The 16,015-nt window shown below is 41.7% G+C and overlaps 2 protein-coding genes across 6 annotated transcripts; one reads left to right on the top strand and one right to left on the bottom strand.

Moving 5' to 3' along the window:
* The first annotated feature begins 2 nt into the window (after positions 1-2).
* Positions 3-11,969, top strand: STKLD1 (serine/threonine kinase like domain containing 1). 5 transcript variants are annotated; one of them, XM_056505500.1, is made up of 20 exons: positions 49-136; positions 623-718; positions 1,164-1,208; positions 2,489-2,563; positions 3,174-3,278; positions 3,462-3,532; positions 4,116-4,231; positions 4,597-4,709; positions 4,806-4,966; positions 5,401-5,531; positions 6,153-6,236; positions 6,813-6,929; positions 7,436-7,570; positions 8,449-8,577; positions 8,940-9,002; positions 9,390-9,527; positions 10,091-10,219; positions 10,494-10,631; positions 10,924-11,003; positions 11,830-11,969. In XM_056505500.1, exons 1-20 carry the CDS (start codon positions 122-124, stop codon positions 11,890-11,892), a joined length of 2,004 nt encoding a protein of 667 aa, XP_056361475.1. In that variant the 5' UTR covers positions 49-121; the 3' UTR covers positions 11,893-11,969. The 5 variants fall into 5 exon arrangements, with proteins under 5 accessions (XP_056361480.1, XP_056361475.1, XP_056361476.1 ...); XM_056505505.1 differs by lacking the exon at positions 8,940-9,002 and having other exon boundaries at positions 3-136; XM_056505501.1 differs by lacking the exon at positions 1,164-1,208 and having other exon boundaries at positions 63-136.
* Positions 11,273-16,009, bottom strand: REXO4 (REX4 homolog, 3'-5' exonuclease). The gene is made up of 8 exons (XM_056505508.1): positions 15,827-16,009; positions 15,059-15,417; positions 14,632-14,784; positions 14,272-14,465; positions 13,810-13,898; positions 13,490-13,564; positions 13,157-13,231; positions 11,273-12,551 (listed from the first exon to the last, which is right to left on the bottom strand). The coding sequence occupies exons 1-8, from the start codon at positions 16,007-16,009 to the stop codon at positions 12,447-12,449; spliced, it is 1,233 nt and encodes a 410-aa protein (XP_056361483.1). The 3' UTR covers positions 11,273-12,446.
* Positions 16,010-16,015: the final 6 nt, after the last annotated feature.

Here is a 16,015-nt window from a genome sequence, read left to right as displayed (position 1 = left end):
GGGCCTCCCTGCAGGGACACGCCCCCGGACACGCCCCTCGGCGCTCTTAAAGGGGCCGCGCCCCGGCCACACTCCTGTGTGGGGAGGGGGGGTCTCACTCCCTCAGGGCCGCGACCCCGCCATGGAAAAATATGAGGTGCTGCCCCCCGGTTCATGCTCTACCCAGCAATAAGCAGCGTTGTGGGGGTGCAGGCGGTGCTGGAGGGGTCTGTGTGGGGTACATGGCCCCGAGCAGGGGTCTGTGGGTTCCCTTGGGGACACGGTGTGAGCGGCTCGGAGTGCGCTGAGTGTTGCTGGAGGGGTTTATGAGGGCCCTGGGAGCAGCACACGGCCACAGGAGATGGGGGCTGAGTGGCCCTGAGGGGTTACATGGTTCTGGACAGCGTGTGGATGGTCCTGGGGCGTTTTGAGCACGCGAATATCCCGAAGAGGAGGGAAGGGAAGGCCTTAGTTCCTCTCAGGAGTTGGGGTGAGGATGGGGGTGTCCCTAATCCTGCCATGGGCAGCTGGAGGTGTTCCCTGTGCGGACGGTTTCTATGGAAAAGCGAATTAAAGGGTTTTTTTGCCTCAGTTGTTGTGCCCTGGCTGAGCAGGTGCTCTGGGTGTGTCCTGTGCCCGGCAGGTGCTGGAGCAGCTCCAGCCCGGGGCGCTGGGCACGATGCTGACAGCTCAGCTGAGAACACACCAGGGTGCCCTGAAGAAATATGCAATAAAGCAGGTGAGCCGCTGGTTGCTATGAAAACAGGAGTTTGGCGTCTTCGTTATCTCCATGAGCACCATCGCAGCAGAGAGACCCGTGCTGGGTCAAAGTGGGTTTGCTCGTTACTGTGCTGCTTTTTGGTAAAATGGGAGATTCGGATGGGTTTGTTGGGATGTTGAGGCTCAAAGGGGGGAAAGGGCAGCAGCTTAGTTAGGTGCCCTCAGTGTTCTCTCACCTCGGCTCTCTGCTGCCCTGGCAGTGCAGAAACACTGTCTGTCACACACATCTTTTCAGCTCTGTTTTACCCATCTCCTGACACCAAAACTGCCCCAAACATTAGAGATTTGACCTATCATTGAAAATTTATGTCATTTGCAGTCTAGTCACCTTGATAAGACTATTCTGGCTCGAAGCTCCCTGGTGTTTGTGTTACAGTCTCACCCCTGTCTTTCATTTGGTGCAGGTTGAATGCATTGACCAACACCAAGCAAATGTGGCCTTGAGGGAGGTACTGGTGCAGTCTTTTCTTTACTACTTCACTTACAAAGACCAAAGTCTTGATAGAACCCAGTCTTTTATCTACAAGGTTTAGCTGAGTAAATAGGAAGTAAATCAGGTAGGACTATTTGTGGGGTGTGATCTCTGCCCTCTGCTTGGGCTCAGGCCAGGGTTTTATATTAATTGTTGTTATTTTTGGATATATAAATTCAAATGGACAGCTCTTCTCAGGGGATAGTTCTTCCTCAGAAATTTTATTGTTTTGTGAAGCCAAAGAACAAAACAGATCCTTTTGGTTTTAAGCTGGAGGAGAACCTTGGTGTGTTTGTAGTTTATTATTAATAACTTGATGTCTAGATAACATATTTCATCATATGCTTATTTTTCAGAGTTGGACTTTTTAAATGTGAATGTTGTACTCTTTTCTTTTGGTGCAAACTTGTTGCAATGTCTTGAGTAAGAAGCATCAGAATTACTCTTAAAATACCAAAAATAGTTTCAATAAAATAAGTGGAATAGCACATGATGAATGAGTCTCCCAGTGCCCAGTATGCAGTTGGAAAAGAAGGAGAATAAATCTCTGTGCAGATGTTTTATCCTGGTCAGAGAGGTGATCTCTTTCTGTACTAAATATTGCATTATCAGTAGAATTTGGACCAATTTTTCTGTTGAAATAAATGTTGAAATACATCTATTAAATAAATGCAGTTTTGCCATCTAGGAGTGTGGCTCTTTTTAGTTTTTCTGTTGTGCCTGCACAGCCACAAGCACAACTAAAGAGTAACCTGAATTCTTCTTATCTTCCACATAATCAGCAAAGTTGCTGAAGTGATTAGGATTTGGTAGAGCCCTGCACGGAAACCACCTTCAAGGAGATAAAAATCTCTCATGTCATTATATTGGTTAGGTTCAAGCTTGCATGGAGGTTACAGGAAATAATGGCTGCACTTGAAAAATCACCCTGACTTATATTCTAAGAAATGTTTTCAGGTTTGGAGGTTAGGAAGTGAAGAAGGGGGTGGTTCACACAGCATCTCCCTGTGGATCAGTTTGTAGCTTTGAATCTCACAAGGCTGTTGCAGCAGTGAGCAGAGTCTGGGTGAAATATTTTCCTTCTTTCCACATTGGTGTATGCAAATATTTAACAGAGCTGGCACTTTGGAAGAGTTTGATCAGAAATATGATATGAACAAGTGAGGAACTGGTTTTGGGTGTTATTTAAGGTCCTGTTAAAGGGAAGGACCTAGCTATAGCTAACTGTCTGTATTTTCTCTTTTTTATTCTGTGCAGGCAAGGGATTTGCTAAAACTCCACCATTCTAACATCTGTACTTACAAGGAATTTTTTGTGATTTGGAACAACAAGGTGAGAGTGGAACAGGATTGGTTCAATTGGAATGTGTGGTTTATGTTCTAAGCACATGAGCATATTCAAAGGTTTAAATTTGGGGTCATTGGGTGAGGTGCTAAAAAATAAGGTTTTGATTCAAAACAAGCCTGATTTTTTTAATTTTTTTTTTTCCTTTTGGTCTTCTGAATACACTGAAAAACTGTGAATATGGATTGGAGTTCATCACATGGCAGACTCCCAGATTCTGATGGGAATTAGTGTGCACTTCTGATTTTCATGCCTGCATGAAAACCCTTCTATAGGGGACCATAAGAAGCTGAAAGCCCTGACTTATTTATTTGCAGATTTTCTTCAGTGCTTGGACAGAATCTTTGTTGATTTTATGGATGTATAATTGATTTGAATCATCCTATAGCTTCAGATAAGATGCTTGATACTGGTTGTTTATTTGCTAAAACAATAGGCATACTGTATTTGTAATGAAAGAAATTAAAAATTGTCTCTTCTCTGAGAGAATAATTAATCTCAGAACCCTTTTGTACTGTGAACATCACACCCACCAGCTTGGTTTTGTCTTTCTTACCTGCAAACAATCCAGCAATTTTGGTGCAATGTTTTATTGCAGGTCTCATCTCTGTTCCTCTGCCTGGTTATGCAGCACTCAGGCCAAGGAGATCTTTCAGCTCTAATCAAGGAAAAGAGGCAGAAGTCAGAAAAGATAGCACACACGGTAAAAAGTACAGAAGAGGCACCTGTTTGAACTGAGAGACTTGTTGCTTTATGGTATTCCTTTTTCTGAAAATCCTCCCTAAAACCTTCAAAGCACAGGAGGGTGGTTTGGGAAACTCACATCTGAAAGATGTTTAAGAGTTCCTTGTTTGTGTTACACTTGCATGTCTATTTGCCTCCACAGGTGGTTCAGAAGTTCCTGGGACAGATGGTGGATGCTTTGTTTTACATACACAAACAAAATATTTGGCACAGGTGAGCAGAAATCTCATTCTCTTTGTCTGACAGGCCCTTGTTCTTTGCACAGTGCTCAGAGACAGGGAATTTTACTCTTCCAAAAGGAGAATTAGGGGGTAGAAATTCCAGACTTTAGATTAGTTTTTTATTTGTTTTTTTTACTTCCAAAGTTACCTATTTCCTGAGTTTTGTCTGGAATACTCATTTGACTCAGGTGTTATCTCTTGGTGGGTTTTTTTTTTAATATTTAAAAAAATTGTCCATCTCTGTAAATGCTCACATTTTGGTGGCTGTGGTGGACAAAGTTTGTGTATCTGAATAAGAGGCAAACCTGCATTCCATGCTCAGATCAATTTGTGTCTCAAGCACAAATTTTAAAGCATTTAGAGAGGAAAATAATTTTATTTTGGTTGATCATCACTTGTATATTAAAGAAAAAACCAATACCAACAAAACAAAACCAAAAAATGTCCAAACCAATTTACCCTACAAAAATCAACCCAACCCTTATGAGGGCTAAAAAAGCTGTGTTTTTTATTATTTATAATTATTTGTCATTAGACCCTAATTTCACAGGCTGACAAAAATATTTGTGTTGCAGAAATCTCAAGCCATCAAACATCCTTGTGACTGGTGAAACATCCTTCATGCTGAGTGACTTCAGTACTGAAACACTTATGAAAGATGAGCTGAAATGGAAAATAAGAGTGGAAGAAGGTAGATACTTGTTTTACTATTTTTTCTTTCCTACTGTATTTTCAAAATATTTCAGTTGTGGTGGATATTTTTAGTCTTAAGAGAAAAATTAGGAAAGAGGGGAAGTTATCATCCCTCTCCTTTCTCTGCATTAAACTATTTGTCTTCTAAATAGGATTTTCATAGGCAGCTGTCTGCAGCATTAATTGTGTTCACAAGTGAAAAATGTAGATATGTGTGTGAGTTTCTGCAATCAATACAGTTGGAGTCCTTTTTAGCTTTATCCTCAGGAATATCTTAGAAAAATGTTCATTAGTTACAGTGTGTTTTGTAGTTTTTGGAAGCACAATGTCAGCAATGTCACCCTATGATTCCTGTTTTTACAGAAAGCAAGTCTTGGATGGCTCCAGAAACATTTGAGTTTTCTTTCACTGAGAAATCTGACATCTGGTCTCTGGGCTGTGTCCTCCTTGATATGATGAGCTGCTTTGTTCTGAATGTGTGTAAGGGTGATTTATTTGGGATTTAAAGGGTCCTGGGCTCATCAGGATATCTGTGAGTGTGTGAGAGCTCTCTGACACTGTGCTCTTCCCAGGCAGAAGAGATAACTTCCTTACTGCAGGAAATCAGAGGGGACAGCAGCTGCCTTGTGGGAGTCCTGACCCTGATGCAGGATGGAGGAAGCAGCTATTTGCCTTTCTTTCCAATTTTATTGATGATGCTGCAGATTGAGCCCAGCATGAGACCCACAGCAAGGTGAGTTCTGGCTGCCTTCTCTTGATTTATTTTGTCCTAAACCCCTCTAACCTCCACAAATTTGGAATGTTAACTGCTGTTGGAAAGGGTTAACACTGCTTATCCTCCTGCCTCCACAAAGTGAGTTATTAAAGTCTTGATGTTCATTGAGAGTGGACACTGAGATGCACAGGAGTCCCTTTTTGCAGTTTATAATATAAATTTCTGTTATACACAATTTTATGAGCCTGAACTTGACATCTAAGCATGGCTTGTGCAATATGAGCTCTTTCTTAAGCTGTTGTGAAATAAATTAAGTTCTGTCAAAAATAATCAGGTCTAGAAGTAATATTGGATCTTTTATATCAAAATAAAACAATGCCTGTAGATTTTTTTTTTTTCTTTTCATACCAGTTCTAACTCACTGGTGCTGCTTTTGTCTCTCAAAATTCTAGGGATATGATCACTCTTCCATTTATTGGGAAATGCCTGACTTTTGCTGGTGACACCTCAATAAAACTGAAGAAATCTCTGTCTCCCACAGTAACAGATTTGCTCCTTCAGGGAGGAGTTGGAAATGTTCTAGGTAATAAGGAGAATGAGATTAATGGAAAGGTGATTTTCATAGTCAGGATATATTCTACATGGAAATAAATTCTTGGACACTCATTTTACCTGAAATAAAATGGGATACTCTTTGGAGCAAAGATCACTATGCAGCTTTTTCTCTAAATTCCTAAGATTCTCAGCAATTCCTACTGCAAAATTTAAACAGGGTCAGAGGTCATTCCTCAGAAAATTTGGGAGCTTCACTTATTTTGTTTGCATTGTAACACATTTCCTAATTTATGCCACAAAGGATCTGCTCCATTATTTTCCTTCTAAGTAAGGGAGATGTTATTTTAACCTGAAAAGTCTATTGGAATAATGCATTTAAAGCTCCTATCCCTCTAATTTAATATTCCAACATGTCCCCCCGCCAAAAAAAAATATATATATATAATGTCAAATACATTGTGAATCATAACACTTTGAAATATTGAAATGTTTAATGAGATGGAGGGGAGAGAAGGTTTTCTCTTCAACAATCCCAAATTTAATTATTTTCATTTATTTGAATTCACGTCTTGCATAAAGCAGAGACAATTTGGGTGCTTTGTGTAAGTGTTTGTGTGGAATGGTTGGAAGAATTTCCTTGGTTTCTCAGAATTCATGCAGGCTTCCTGGGATATTGAACAAGTCCAGGCTAAAGGCATTCAGCACCTTTCCAGCTTTTTAAAGGATAGAAGTGGTAAGGCACTATTTGATCTCTTTATTTATTTATTCTGCTCCTTCCTTACATTTTGAGACAATAGGAAGAGGAAAACATTTCTGATGTCCATAAATGAGAAAGAAATTTCTGCAGTAGCTGGTGGGATTGTGTTTGTACTTGTTCTGTACATGCTTTTGTTAACCAGCAGAGGGGTTCTAGTGAATGAGAAAAATGGGCACTGGGGAAAAAATATATTTGATATTTCAATTGGCAACAAACTGGCATTTGAGGAAGTGGATTTCCACAAGTCCTGGGATGACCTGGGGGTAATTCCTGAGGCTGCAAGGTTTGCAGAGCAAAAGGAAGCTACTAATGTCTAATTCCTGTGTGTCTGGTAAAGCTGTGAGGGTGAAAGCTGTGTATTTTCTCCCAGCTATAAAATGCTCTGTCCTTTGACAGCATTATAATGTTGGCATTGGCTTGTGATGTTAAAACTCAGGGTTATTCTTAGTTTTAATTGATAGGAGAAATTTCCCACACAGATTAAAACAATTCACTCTGGTTTGTTCTCTTTGATTCAAGAACCTTTTCTCAAAAAATTTCTTTCCCCCACAGCATTCCCCTATCTGCTAACATGCACAGAGGTGATCACTCTTGCCATGAAGACTCACATAGATTCTCTGGATTTACAAGTAGAGGGCTGCATTTTATTGCTTGAAATTCTCAGTCAAGGTACAATTTTAAGATTTCCTCCTCCTGCTGGGTCTCATAAAGATTACTGGACCCATTATCTGCTCCAGTAACAATTTTAGGGGATGAATTTAAAGAAGTAAAGGAAGTTAAGCAGCTTTCTGAATTCTTATGCCCTTCCTTCAGGACTGGCATGCAGGAATTCTGTGTTAATAATTAATTTTAAATGTAGGTGCTGATCTTGTCCAATCAAGTTTGTTTTCATGTTATGTAGAGTGTTGCTGTTTAAATTTTAAACAATAAAAGTGGTTTTGGGTCTTTTGCTGTCACTTTCATGGCAATTTACCCCAAAACTACCTGATGATGCAAGCTTAAAAATATTAAGAATTGAGTTTCAGAAAATGGAAGTTCAAAGTAATTTTGCTTATTTTATGTGAAGAAATGCTGTTAATTGAATGTTTTGCTATGCTGATTGCAGGGTGGGGGGTTTTCAGATTTCATTCAAAACCACTGAAATCTTTGTTCAATTCCAATGTTTGTGGTGACAGCTCTGGAACAGGGGATGATGATGGCTCTGGATGAGAATGTGGCCAGCTGCCTGCTACACACAGTGAGAAAATATTCTGAAAATGAAGAGTTCCTTTCAATGTTCTGCACATTATTGATGATGGTTTCAGCCAGTGGTGGGTCACCTTTCTCACTCTTTGGGGAATATTAATTTATTTTTACTTTTTCTATCAAATCCAATATACAGTGCAGAACTTGTGACTGTGACTTCACTGAGAGGTGTGGAGGTCTGTGGGTAATTATTAATTTAATAGTGGTAAGATTGACCAGATATTGATAACACCCCTGAAAGTTTAAGATACAATGCTGAGGCTTCAGGCATTTACAGAACCACTCCAATAGAGACAGTTCTGTATTTCCTTTTAGCTTGGAAAAAAGTACAAACTCTGCAAATAGTAGTGCTTGAGAAAATCAGGGCATAGAACCTGAATTCTATTTTGGACTGTGCCATGATGAATTGAACTATTCTCCCTAACTTCTCTACTTTGTTTTCTTTTCTTCTGAACTTATAACTGCTAAATATTTATAGTATTTTTAGTTGTTTTCAGTGTCAGTTCAACAGTCATCAAAGACTGTTTTTAGAAATGGTTATAGCAGGATTTAGCAGCAAGGGGGAAATCTTCAAAAAATTATTACACAGTCATGTCTAAGACCAAACTATTTTTATCCAGTGTTTCCTAATTCTGAAGCTTAGCTTGAATCGTTAAAATGGAATCAGGTGAAAAATTGTCATTTACACCCTCTCAGTTCCTTTCCTGCTCGGTGAATTCCAAGTCTGGGAGGAAAAAGGATGGCCAGGCATCCATTTGAAAGGATCAGCTGAGTTAAGTACATCTTGTTAAAGAATTCGGTCTGTTCTCTTGCTTCCTTTTGTCCAGCTGATGGGCTCAAATTACCGGTCTGTTATCTCAGTTTAAACACGTTAGTGCTGCCAGTTTCAAGGCCAGTGAGTGGGACAAAATACCAGATTCTATCGAATTTCTCTGGTTTTCAGAAGTAGCTGCAGAGAACCTAAGGAAAGTTGGGATCATTCCAGACCTTCTGTCAATTTTAAGACGTTTTCTTCATAATGACAAGATCTGCTTCTCTTGCTGTGCCGTTCTCTGGAGCTTGGCTGTGAGTGGTAAGTGGAACACTGCGAGTATTGTGCCTGCCCTCATGTGACTGAAGGGCAGCAGGTATTGAGCCTAATTGAGTTCAGACATTCCTGTCGCTGGGATTGGATATTCTCCCATTCTTATTCCAGAGAGTTGGAATGAGATGATCTTTAAGATTTCTTCCAACCCAAACCAATCTGATTTTGTGATTCTAGAGAGTTGTTTCCACAGCACTGCTACAGTCACATTGTGATCCAGAGTTAAATTAGATAAAAATAAAAATGAATGCAGAGTATTATGTGATAAGGTGTCAAATTGGAGCCGTTCAGGCCAAGATGTGACCTGATTTTTGTATTTACTGATTTGTTTCTGTGACATGTCCTTGTAGAGGTGTGTGGTGTTCTGATCATCATGGAAGGCTGGAAGCACAGATTGTGCTCAGTTGCACTTGGTATGTTTTATTCCCTCTGTGCAGCAAATTACCCTTTGGATTTATGGGACATCTGAATCTCCATCCTGCTGCCTGGATTCTGTCAAAACTGTAGTTATTTCTGGAGATTTCTTGCTGTGATCCCTATGCATAATTTAAATGACAAAGAACACTAGTTCCTGCAGAAGTTCAGCTTTCAACAATAAACAGAATTATTTATTAGTCCTGCAGCACTTGGTTTGGTTCTGCACATTTTTTTATTCCTTTCTTCTGCTGCCCTCCAGACTAAAACAATGTTGCATTATTCCAATGCCAACACCCATTAAGGTTTTACTGGTATAATTTGACATACAATGATATCATGCCTTCATTAAATAACTCTGCCTGGTGCATTTTCTTTCTGTTAAGGTAATTCAGAGAATAATGCAGACCAAGCAGTGCTGGAAAGTGCTGTCCCTGTCACCTCTGCAGTGCTTCAGAACCACCTCCAGAATGGAGTTGTTGCAGAGTCTGCCTGCTCAGCTCTGTGGGCACTGGCTCTCCAAGGTGTGTGTTCCCATTCTCCCTGTCCCCTGGCTGTGGAACAGGCTGGGATGTCAGTGTGTCAGTGGTGATCCTGCAGTCCAGGCTGCTTGGCTGGAGGAGGCTCTGCAGATGGCAGCAGAGTTGGGAACTTGCCTCCTCTCTTGGTTGCTTTTCCCTGCACTTGTTCTGTGACTCCCTAATGAAGCCATTTTTGATGAGCTGTAGCAATTAAATCACCAGATACTGTTAATGGGCACTCCATTATCATGTGGGCAGCTAATTTCCTTGGTTTATTTGGAACAGTATTTCATGTTAAAAGATAAATAATCTTTCATTATTGTTTGCACTAAGAAACCCATCCTTGTAGTACTACTGCCTTATTTCTTCCTCATACAAGAATATTGTCACATTTACCTCCTGCCTGCCCTTGTGCTTTTGTTTCACTGGGAAAAGCTGAGCAAAACACCCTCAGCAATCTCATTTCTCTTCCCTATCAGCAGAGTACTCAGAACTCTTTATTCCTTTGGCCTGGAGGCTATTGAAATTTTGGGCTTTTTTATGTGTTTTGTTTATTTTCTTTAAAGGTTGCTTATCTGACAGTGACTATGAGCCCACAGCAGCACTTTTGCTGGATGCACTCAGGATGAACCCAGAAAGGGCAGTGCTGGTGAAGAATGGCTGCCTGGCATTAGCCAGCCTTGTGAGGCTCTCAGGTAACACTCAGCAGTTCTGCTTTCATTAATTACCAACCAGCTCCATCAACATGAAAGCAATCATTAAAATCACTTCTGCTCTGCATGACAGTGCCAGCTGTATATCTGGTCTTCCACTTGTTCCTAAATATGCTTCAGAACATTTTTTATGAAGACTGAAAATAATGGGCACAAATTCCTGAAAATGTGACATGTGCCAGCTGGTGAGGGGATGGGAAGCAGATCCTGCAGTTTGCAGCTCCAATGAGCTCAGCAGTGTTTGTCTTCCTTGCAGAAACTGCAGCTCTGGCAATTCTGCTGGACTCAAAAGGCAGTGGAATAGAGCTGATCAGAGATGAGTATCACCTTCACTTCGATGAGCCAGGGGTGGCAGAAGCTCTGTGCCTGCTGATGAATGAGATGGTTCAGTATGGTGAGATGGCTGCTGCTGGCACCTGTTGAGTCTCCTCCTCTCTCCCAACCCCAAAATCAGTAAAACCTCAACAGCAGCTCTCAGGGAAGTGTTAGCTGCTGTCACAAAAGAATTACTTTGTGTCTGAGAAAGTTCCAATTCATCCTCCTGAGAATTCACTCCACTTGTTCCAAATACCACTCTGATGGTATCTTGCCTCCTCTTTGTGTAGTTCTGTCCTCTCCCCGTGCTCATTTAGCTCCTGTTCCACTGGCAGTTGTGCTATAACCATAAATTTTCTTGTTCCTTGCAGATGAGGTTATGCTGGATATGAGGTCCCAGAAAATAGAAAAGCTGCTGTCTGAAATAAAACTCCAGTTTCCATTTAGCACGGTATGGAGAAGCCTCTGTGATGATAAAGTATATTAGTATATTATTTCTGGTGAGGGATTTGATCATAGTGCAGAAATTTAGAGAATTAGCTGCATGTGGAGTGAAGAGTGAGTTTGTAAGGATAGTTCTAACTAGTGGTTGAAAGTTGTTTTTCTTGTTGTTAATGCTGCAATTTTAAAAAAATGTCCTTGTCTCTTGCAACATTACATTTAGTTTTCTACAGTCCTCATGTTAAACCAGGCTAAAGCTTACAGAAATAAGGCCATGAGTACATTACATCCAATTTATTTTTGGTTTGGAAATGGCATCATTAACAAATAAACAAAAAACCAACAAAAACTTTGACAGTTTGTGGGAAGATTTAACTTACATTAAATTTCACCAAGCAGTCACACTGGAAAAAAGGAGAAACCAGCCAAGTTATCAGAGCTATTTAATGTGTTACACTAATATTTCTTTTGCAATGGCTTGCTGGCAAGAAACCAGTAATTAGTTTGTTCATAAAACAAATAAAATGGTTAGTTTTAATTTTGCTGATTTATGTATTTACAGAGTTGTTTTCAGAGACAGTTACAAACTGTTCTCCAGGTTCTCCTGCAGGCATTGCCTGCACCCTTGCAATGAACACTGCAGCCACAAGGTAGTGCAGAAAAAAAGTTTCAGAAGGGAAGAAAGCTCTCTCTCCTGTTGTAACAACAGCAGCCACTTCAAAGAGCTATGTTAGACACATTGTTTTTATTAATAAATGAATACAAAAATAAATGGAGCAACAAGGTAATCTTCTGTTTGACAATTCTCATATTCTCCATATTCTCATATTCTCCAGGAGATTCAGACCCTGGTGGCTGCAACACTTTTGAAAGTGAGGAAGGAAAAACGCTTTGTCTAAGAACAAGACTTGGCCACTGCTGGATACAAAAGCCTGGATCCTCCATTAGAAGATTCTTCTCACCAGAAAAAAAAATACTGGGCTGTTGATAATATATAAACAGGTATTTATTGGTGGTTTAGGTACCACAACTGGTGAAACTAACAGTAATATTTAAGAAGTCACCTTGTAGTAGATCTCACTTTGTGAACCTCAATGTACTTAAAATAAAGAGATCCTTGGAGTTTTGACAAAGCAATGACAATTTCTTCCTTCATCTATCATAATTTAATTTTTTAACTCATTCAGTGTCTATTTCTGCTGAAGAAATTTAACTGATGAAGTTCTTCCCAACGGCAGGCATTTGTTACAAAGGTTGTTTGAACACAGTAGCAGGCATCAGGCACAGGGACCATCCACAGGTGGCAGCAGCATTCCTGTACTTCCAGGTTATTGTAGCATTGCCTTTGGATTGATTTTATGAAGGAGCTGCTGTCAGTTCTGACTTAGCTCTGAATTTGGAATGTGACATCAAACCAGCAAATGCTGCACATGAAAGATTCTACCCAGTGTTTTTAAGTTTTACTTTTTTTGTTGTTGCTGGCTTTGTTCCTGAGAGCAGCTTCCCATTTCTTTTTCTCCAAGGTGTAAAGTCTCATAGCTGCTTGTGCATCCTGGATCTGAAAGAGAACAGAGAAGACAAGGATGTGAGATAATAAGCAGCTAAATATTCCATCATTTTAATACATCCTTCCAATTAACATTTCATGATCTCTTTTTACATTTAGGCTCTGTGCCTAGTGAAAGGGATAAATGGTGTATTTGGAGTCCAGGGCTCACCCCAAGGCTCTGCATTTCTGATTGTTACTTGGAAAATCATAATGACAAAATTCTCTTGATACAGTATCTATAAGCTCTCCTCCCAGCTTTGCTTCCCCAGTTCATTCCTCTTTTCCATCTTCATGGATTTCAGCCCACTGAAATGAAGGATCTGCTGAGGTTCAGGTATAGCCTCTCCCACCTCCTGCCACAGTGCAGCAGTGCAGAATGCTGTTTTAAGCATAAGCAGATCTTGTTCCTTTTTCCCCTGGGAATTTTAAAATAACAAGAATTCAGAGTACACTTGTGCAAAAGTAGTTTATGAAGTGAGGAAATGGTGAGCAAGCTTAGATGCCAATCTCTTGGTGCTGTCCAAGCAGAGCTTGCTGAGTTTCACTGGGATGAAGGAGCAGTGTTTTAGACTGAATGCAGAAGCCAGAGCTGGATGTTCTGAGGAGGTACCTACCGAGCAGTGCTCTGCTGTCTGCACCTGGATATTGAGCAGCCTCTCACAGAGCAGCTTCAGGGATGGACGGGAACTCTGGAGACAGAAAAAACCACAAACCATGCTGTCTCACAGGACTTGAAATAACAGAGATGGGTGTCTATATAAAAATGTGTTCCTCAAAGAATAACACATCTTAGCCTCTGCTGGTGAAACATCAGGAATGATTAATGAATTAGGAGATTTGTTTGTACATAGGTAGCAAAGAAGGCACAGGGTCAGGTAAAAGCAAGCACAGGAGTGAGGCACAGCTCTGGAGTCTGTTGACTGAGCACCTTCCCAGCAGTCTCTTACTTTAACTCTCTCTTTGAAAGGTTTGTATCTCTGTGTGTCCCTGATCTTCTTCTGAGGATGATCAAGAAGTAGGACCTAGAAGAAATCACATTTTCAGTCTAAAATGTGTTATTGCAAGAAACTTTACAGAGCTGAATGTGCAGCTGCTTGTTGTTCCCTCCCATCCACTGAGAGAGACACTTTAAATCCAGAACAGAACAGGACCCAGCTCATACAGACAAGGCTGGAATCAGTTTCCAGGAGTTCAGTGTGTCCCCTTGATCAGTTGATGTTTAATACATCATCAGAATGATGTATTAAAAGCTTAATTTTCAATGTACCTGTAGATCATTCCGTAAGGCGTGGCCAACTAAAATCCTTCCCTTCAGGATCTCAGCTACCTCCTTCTGAACCGTTTTAAAGTCTTCACCTAAAAATGCCACACAAGGAAACACTTTCCATGAGCAAACAGGGCTTCTTTTCTGGGAAGTAACTGTATCTTGGGACTGTAGTTATTGTAAACTACACTGAACCCCTGCTTGCTAGAACATAGAGAATTCCTTACAGAGCACAGCATGAAAAGGAAATGATTTTTTAAAAAACCATATTCCACCAGTTAATTCCTTCAAAAGTGTTAATGATCACTGCATAAATTGTGGGAAGAAGTGCTTTTTTCTTAGCATTAAGTTGAACTTAAATCTCAGCATTTTAGGTCTCAAACTGATCCAAGCTCAGCCAATGAGGCTTCTGTGACAACCCACTGAATTCTCTTTCAGAAACCTTTTGGGGGGAACCCCTGGTACCTGTGTTTATATTCTGAGGCCGTATGCCACTGACAGCTGTCCTGTAGTCTGTCACCTCCTCTGTGGGCTTGACATACTTGTCATAAACACACTTGCCAAACTGGTTGACGATGGAGACCCGAGCCACGATGCTGTCCTCGCCCTTGGGGCCCACCCCCACCATCTCACAGTCCATGGCCACGGCTCGGGTCAGCCTGCAAGGCAAAGGGACAGCTTGGGGACAGCTCTGCAGGCCAGCTGGGCTGACAAGGTGCACACTTTGATCTGAACAGGCAAAGCCTGCAGCAGAAGCAGGGAGAGGGCAGCTCACCGTGCAGTCTGACACCTCTGATGCCATCCTTGCCCTGCAATGTCACTCACCCATCAAAGGCCTTCTCCTTAACCAGCACCTGCTCCACAGACTGGGATTGCTCTGTATCAAGCCCCAGCTTCCTTCTGGCAATTTTTGCTGCTTCAGGCCCTATTGCTGCTTCAATATCTTTTGGATCAACATCATCAAACCAGATGTCAGCCCTGGGAAGAACAGATTTAATTACATTTCACAGTCTCAAAGCAATCTGGTGGCTGTTGTACAAAAAGTATAGTTACTTTTTAAACCAAGGGATAAAGCCTGTGAAAATTAAGTATTAATGGTACCTCTGCAGGCTTCCTGCTGTTTCTGAGGAGTAGGAGCAAAATGTGTGTTATTTCTTTCAGAATTCAGTCTGGAAAAGTGCAGCTGTTTTGAACTCTGTGCTCCTCTCAAAAAAAAATATTCACATCCAGGGCTGCTGCCTGAAATACTCACTCTTTGGGCTGCTGCTCCACATGCTCCTCAGTTTTCATCCTCTTATGTTTCAGCTCATCCTTCTCCTTCACAACAATGCCATTTTTCTTTTTTTCTTTGCAGCCTTTCCCGTTGCTCTTGGTGCCATTTAAGTTCTTATTTGCTGCAACCCCCTTGGATACTGGCTCGGCCAAAGGAAGACTGGCTTTAGCAGAACCATTGTCCATTTTATTTGTGGATTTGGCCTTTACCAGATTCCCATTCCCATTGACTGCTGGGACTTGTGGGCTTTTGGCTGCTTTGATTGGCTGCTTCTTTTTGGTGTCTGTTTGACTCGTAGAGATAGGTTTCTTGGAGTTATTTGCCTTTTGTTTCAGCAGCTAAAATAAGATTTAAAAAAAAAAAAAGCTAAAAAGAAGCCTGAAAAAGAGAAGGTTTCAGAGTGAACTAATTGTGTTCTTTCAGTACCTAAAAGGAGCCTTCAAGAAACGGTGAGAGGAGTGACAGGACAAAGGAATGACTTCAAACTGCCAGAGAGCAGCGTTATATGGGATGTTGGGAAGAAATTCTTCCCTGTGAGGATGCTGAGGCCCTGGCACAGGGTGTCCAGAGAAGCTGTGGCTGCCCCTGGATCCCTGGAAGTGCCCAAGGCCGGGGCTTGGAGCAGCCAGGGACAGTGGAAGTGTCCCTGCCCTGCCTCCGAGTGAACTCCAGCGCACCCAGGCACTGCCAGCACTGCCCGCCGCCTCCCTGTCCCCGCTGCCCGGGGCTCTCAGCCGCCGCCCTCACCTCCTGCAGCGCCTTCCAGTTGGAGGAGAACTCCTGGGGGTCGCGGGGGGGCCTCACAGCCGCCATGCCGGGGCCTTTGGATGCGGCCGCCGCTTGCCCGGGGGCCTTCCTCTTCTTCCTTCTCTTCTTGCTCTTCCCGCTCTGCCCCGCCGCCTGCGGCTCTGCGGGACTTTCCTTGGCCATGCGGGG

This window comes from Oenanthe melanoleuca, chromosome 17 (genome assembly GCF_029582105.1).
Source record: "Oenanthe melanoleuca isolate GR-GAL-2019-014 chromosome 17, OMel1.0, whole genome shotgun sequence".
NCBI classification, from domain to species: Eukaryota; Metazoa; Chordata; class Aves; order Passeriformes; family Muscicapidae; genus Oenanthe; species Oenanthe melanoleuca.
The sequence above is the reverse complement of the archived record's forward strand: the minus strand, read 5'-3'. Positions and strand labels throughout refer to the sequence as shown.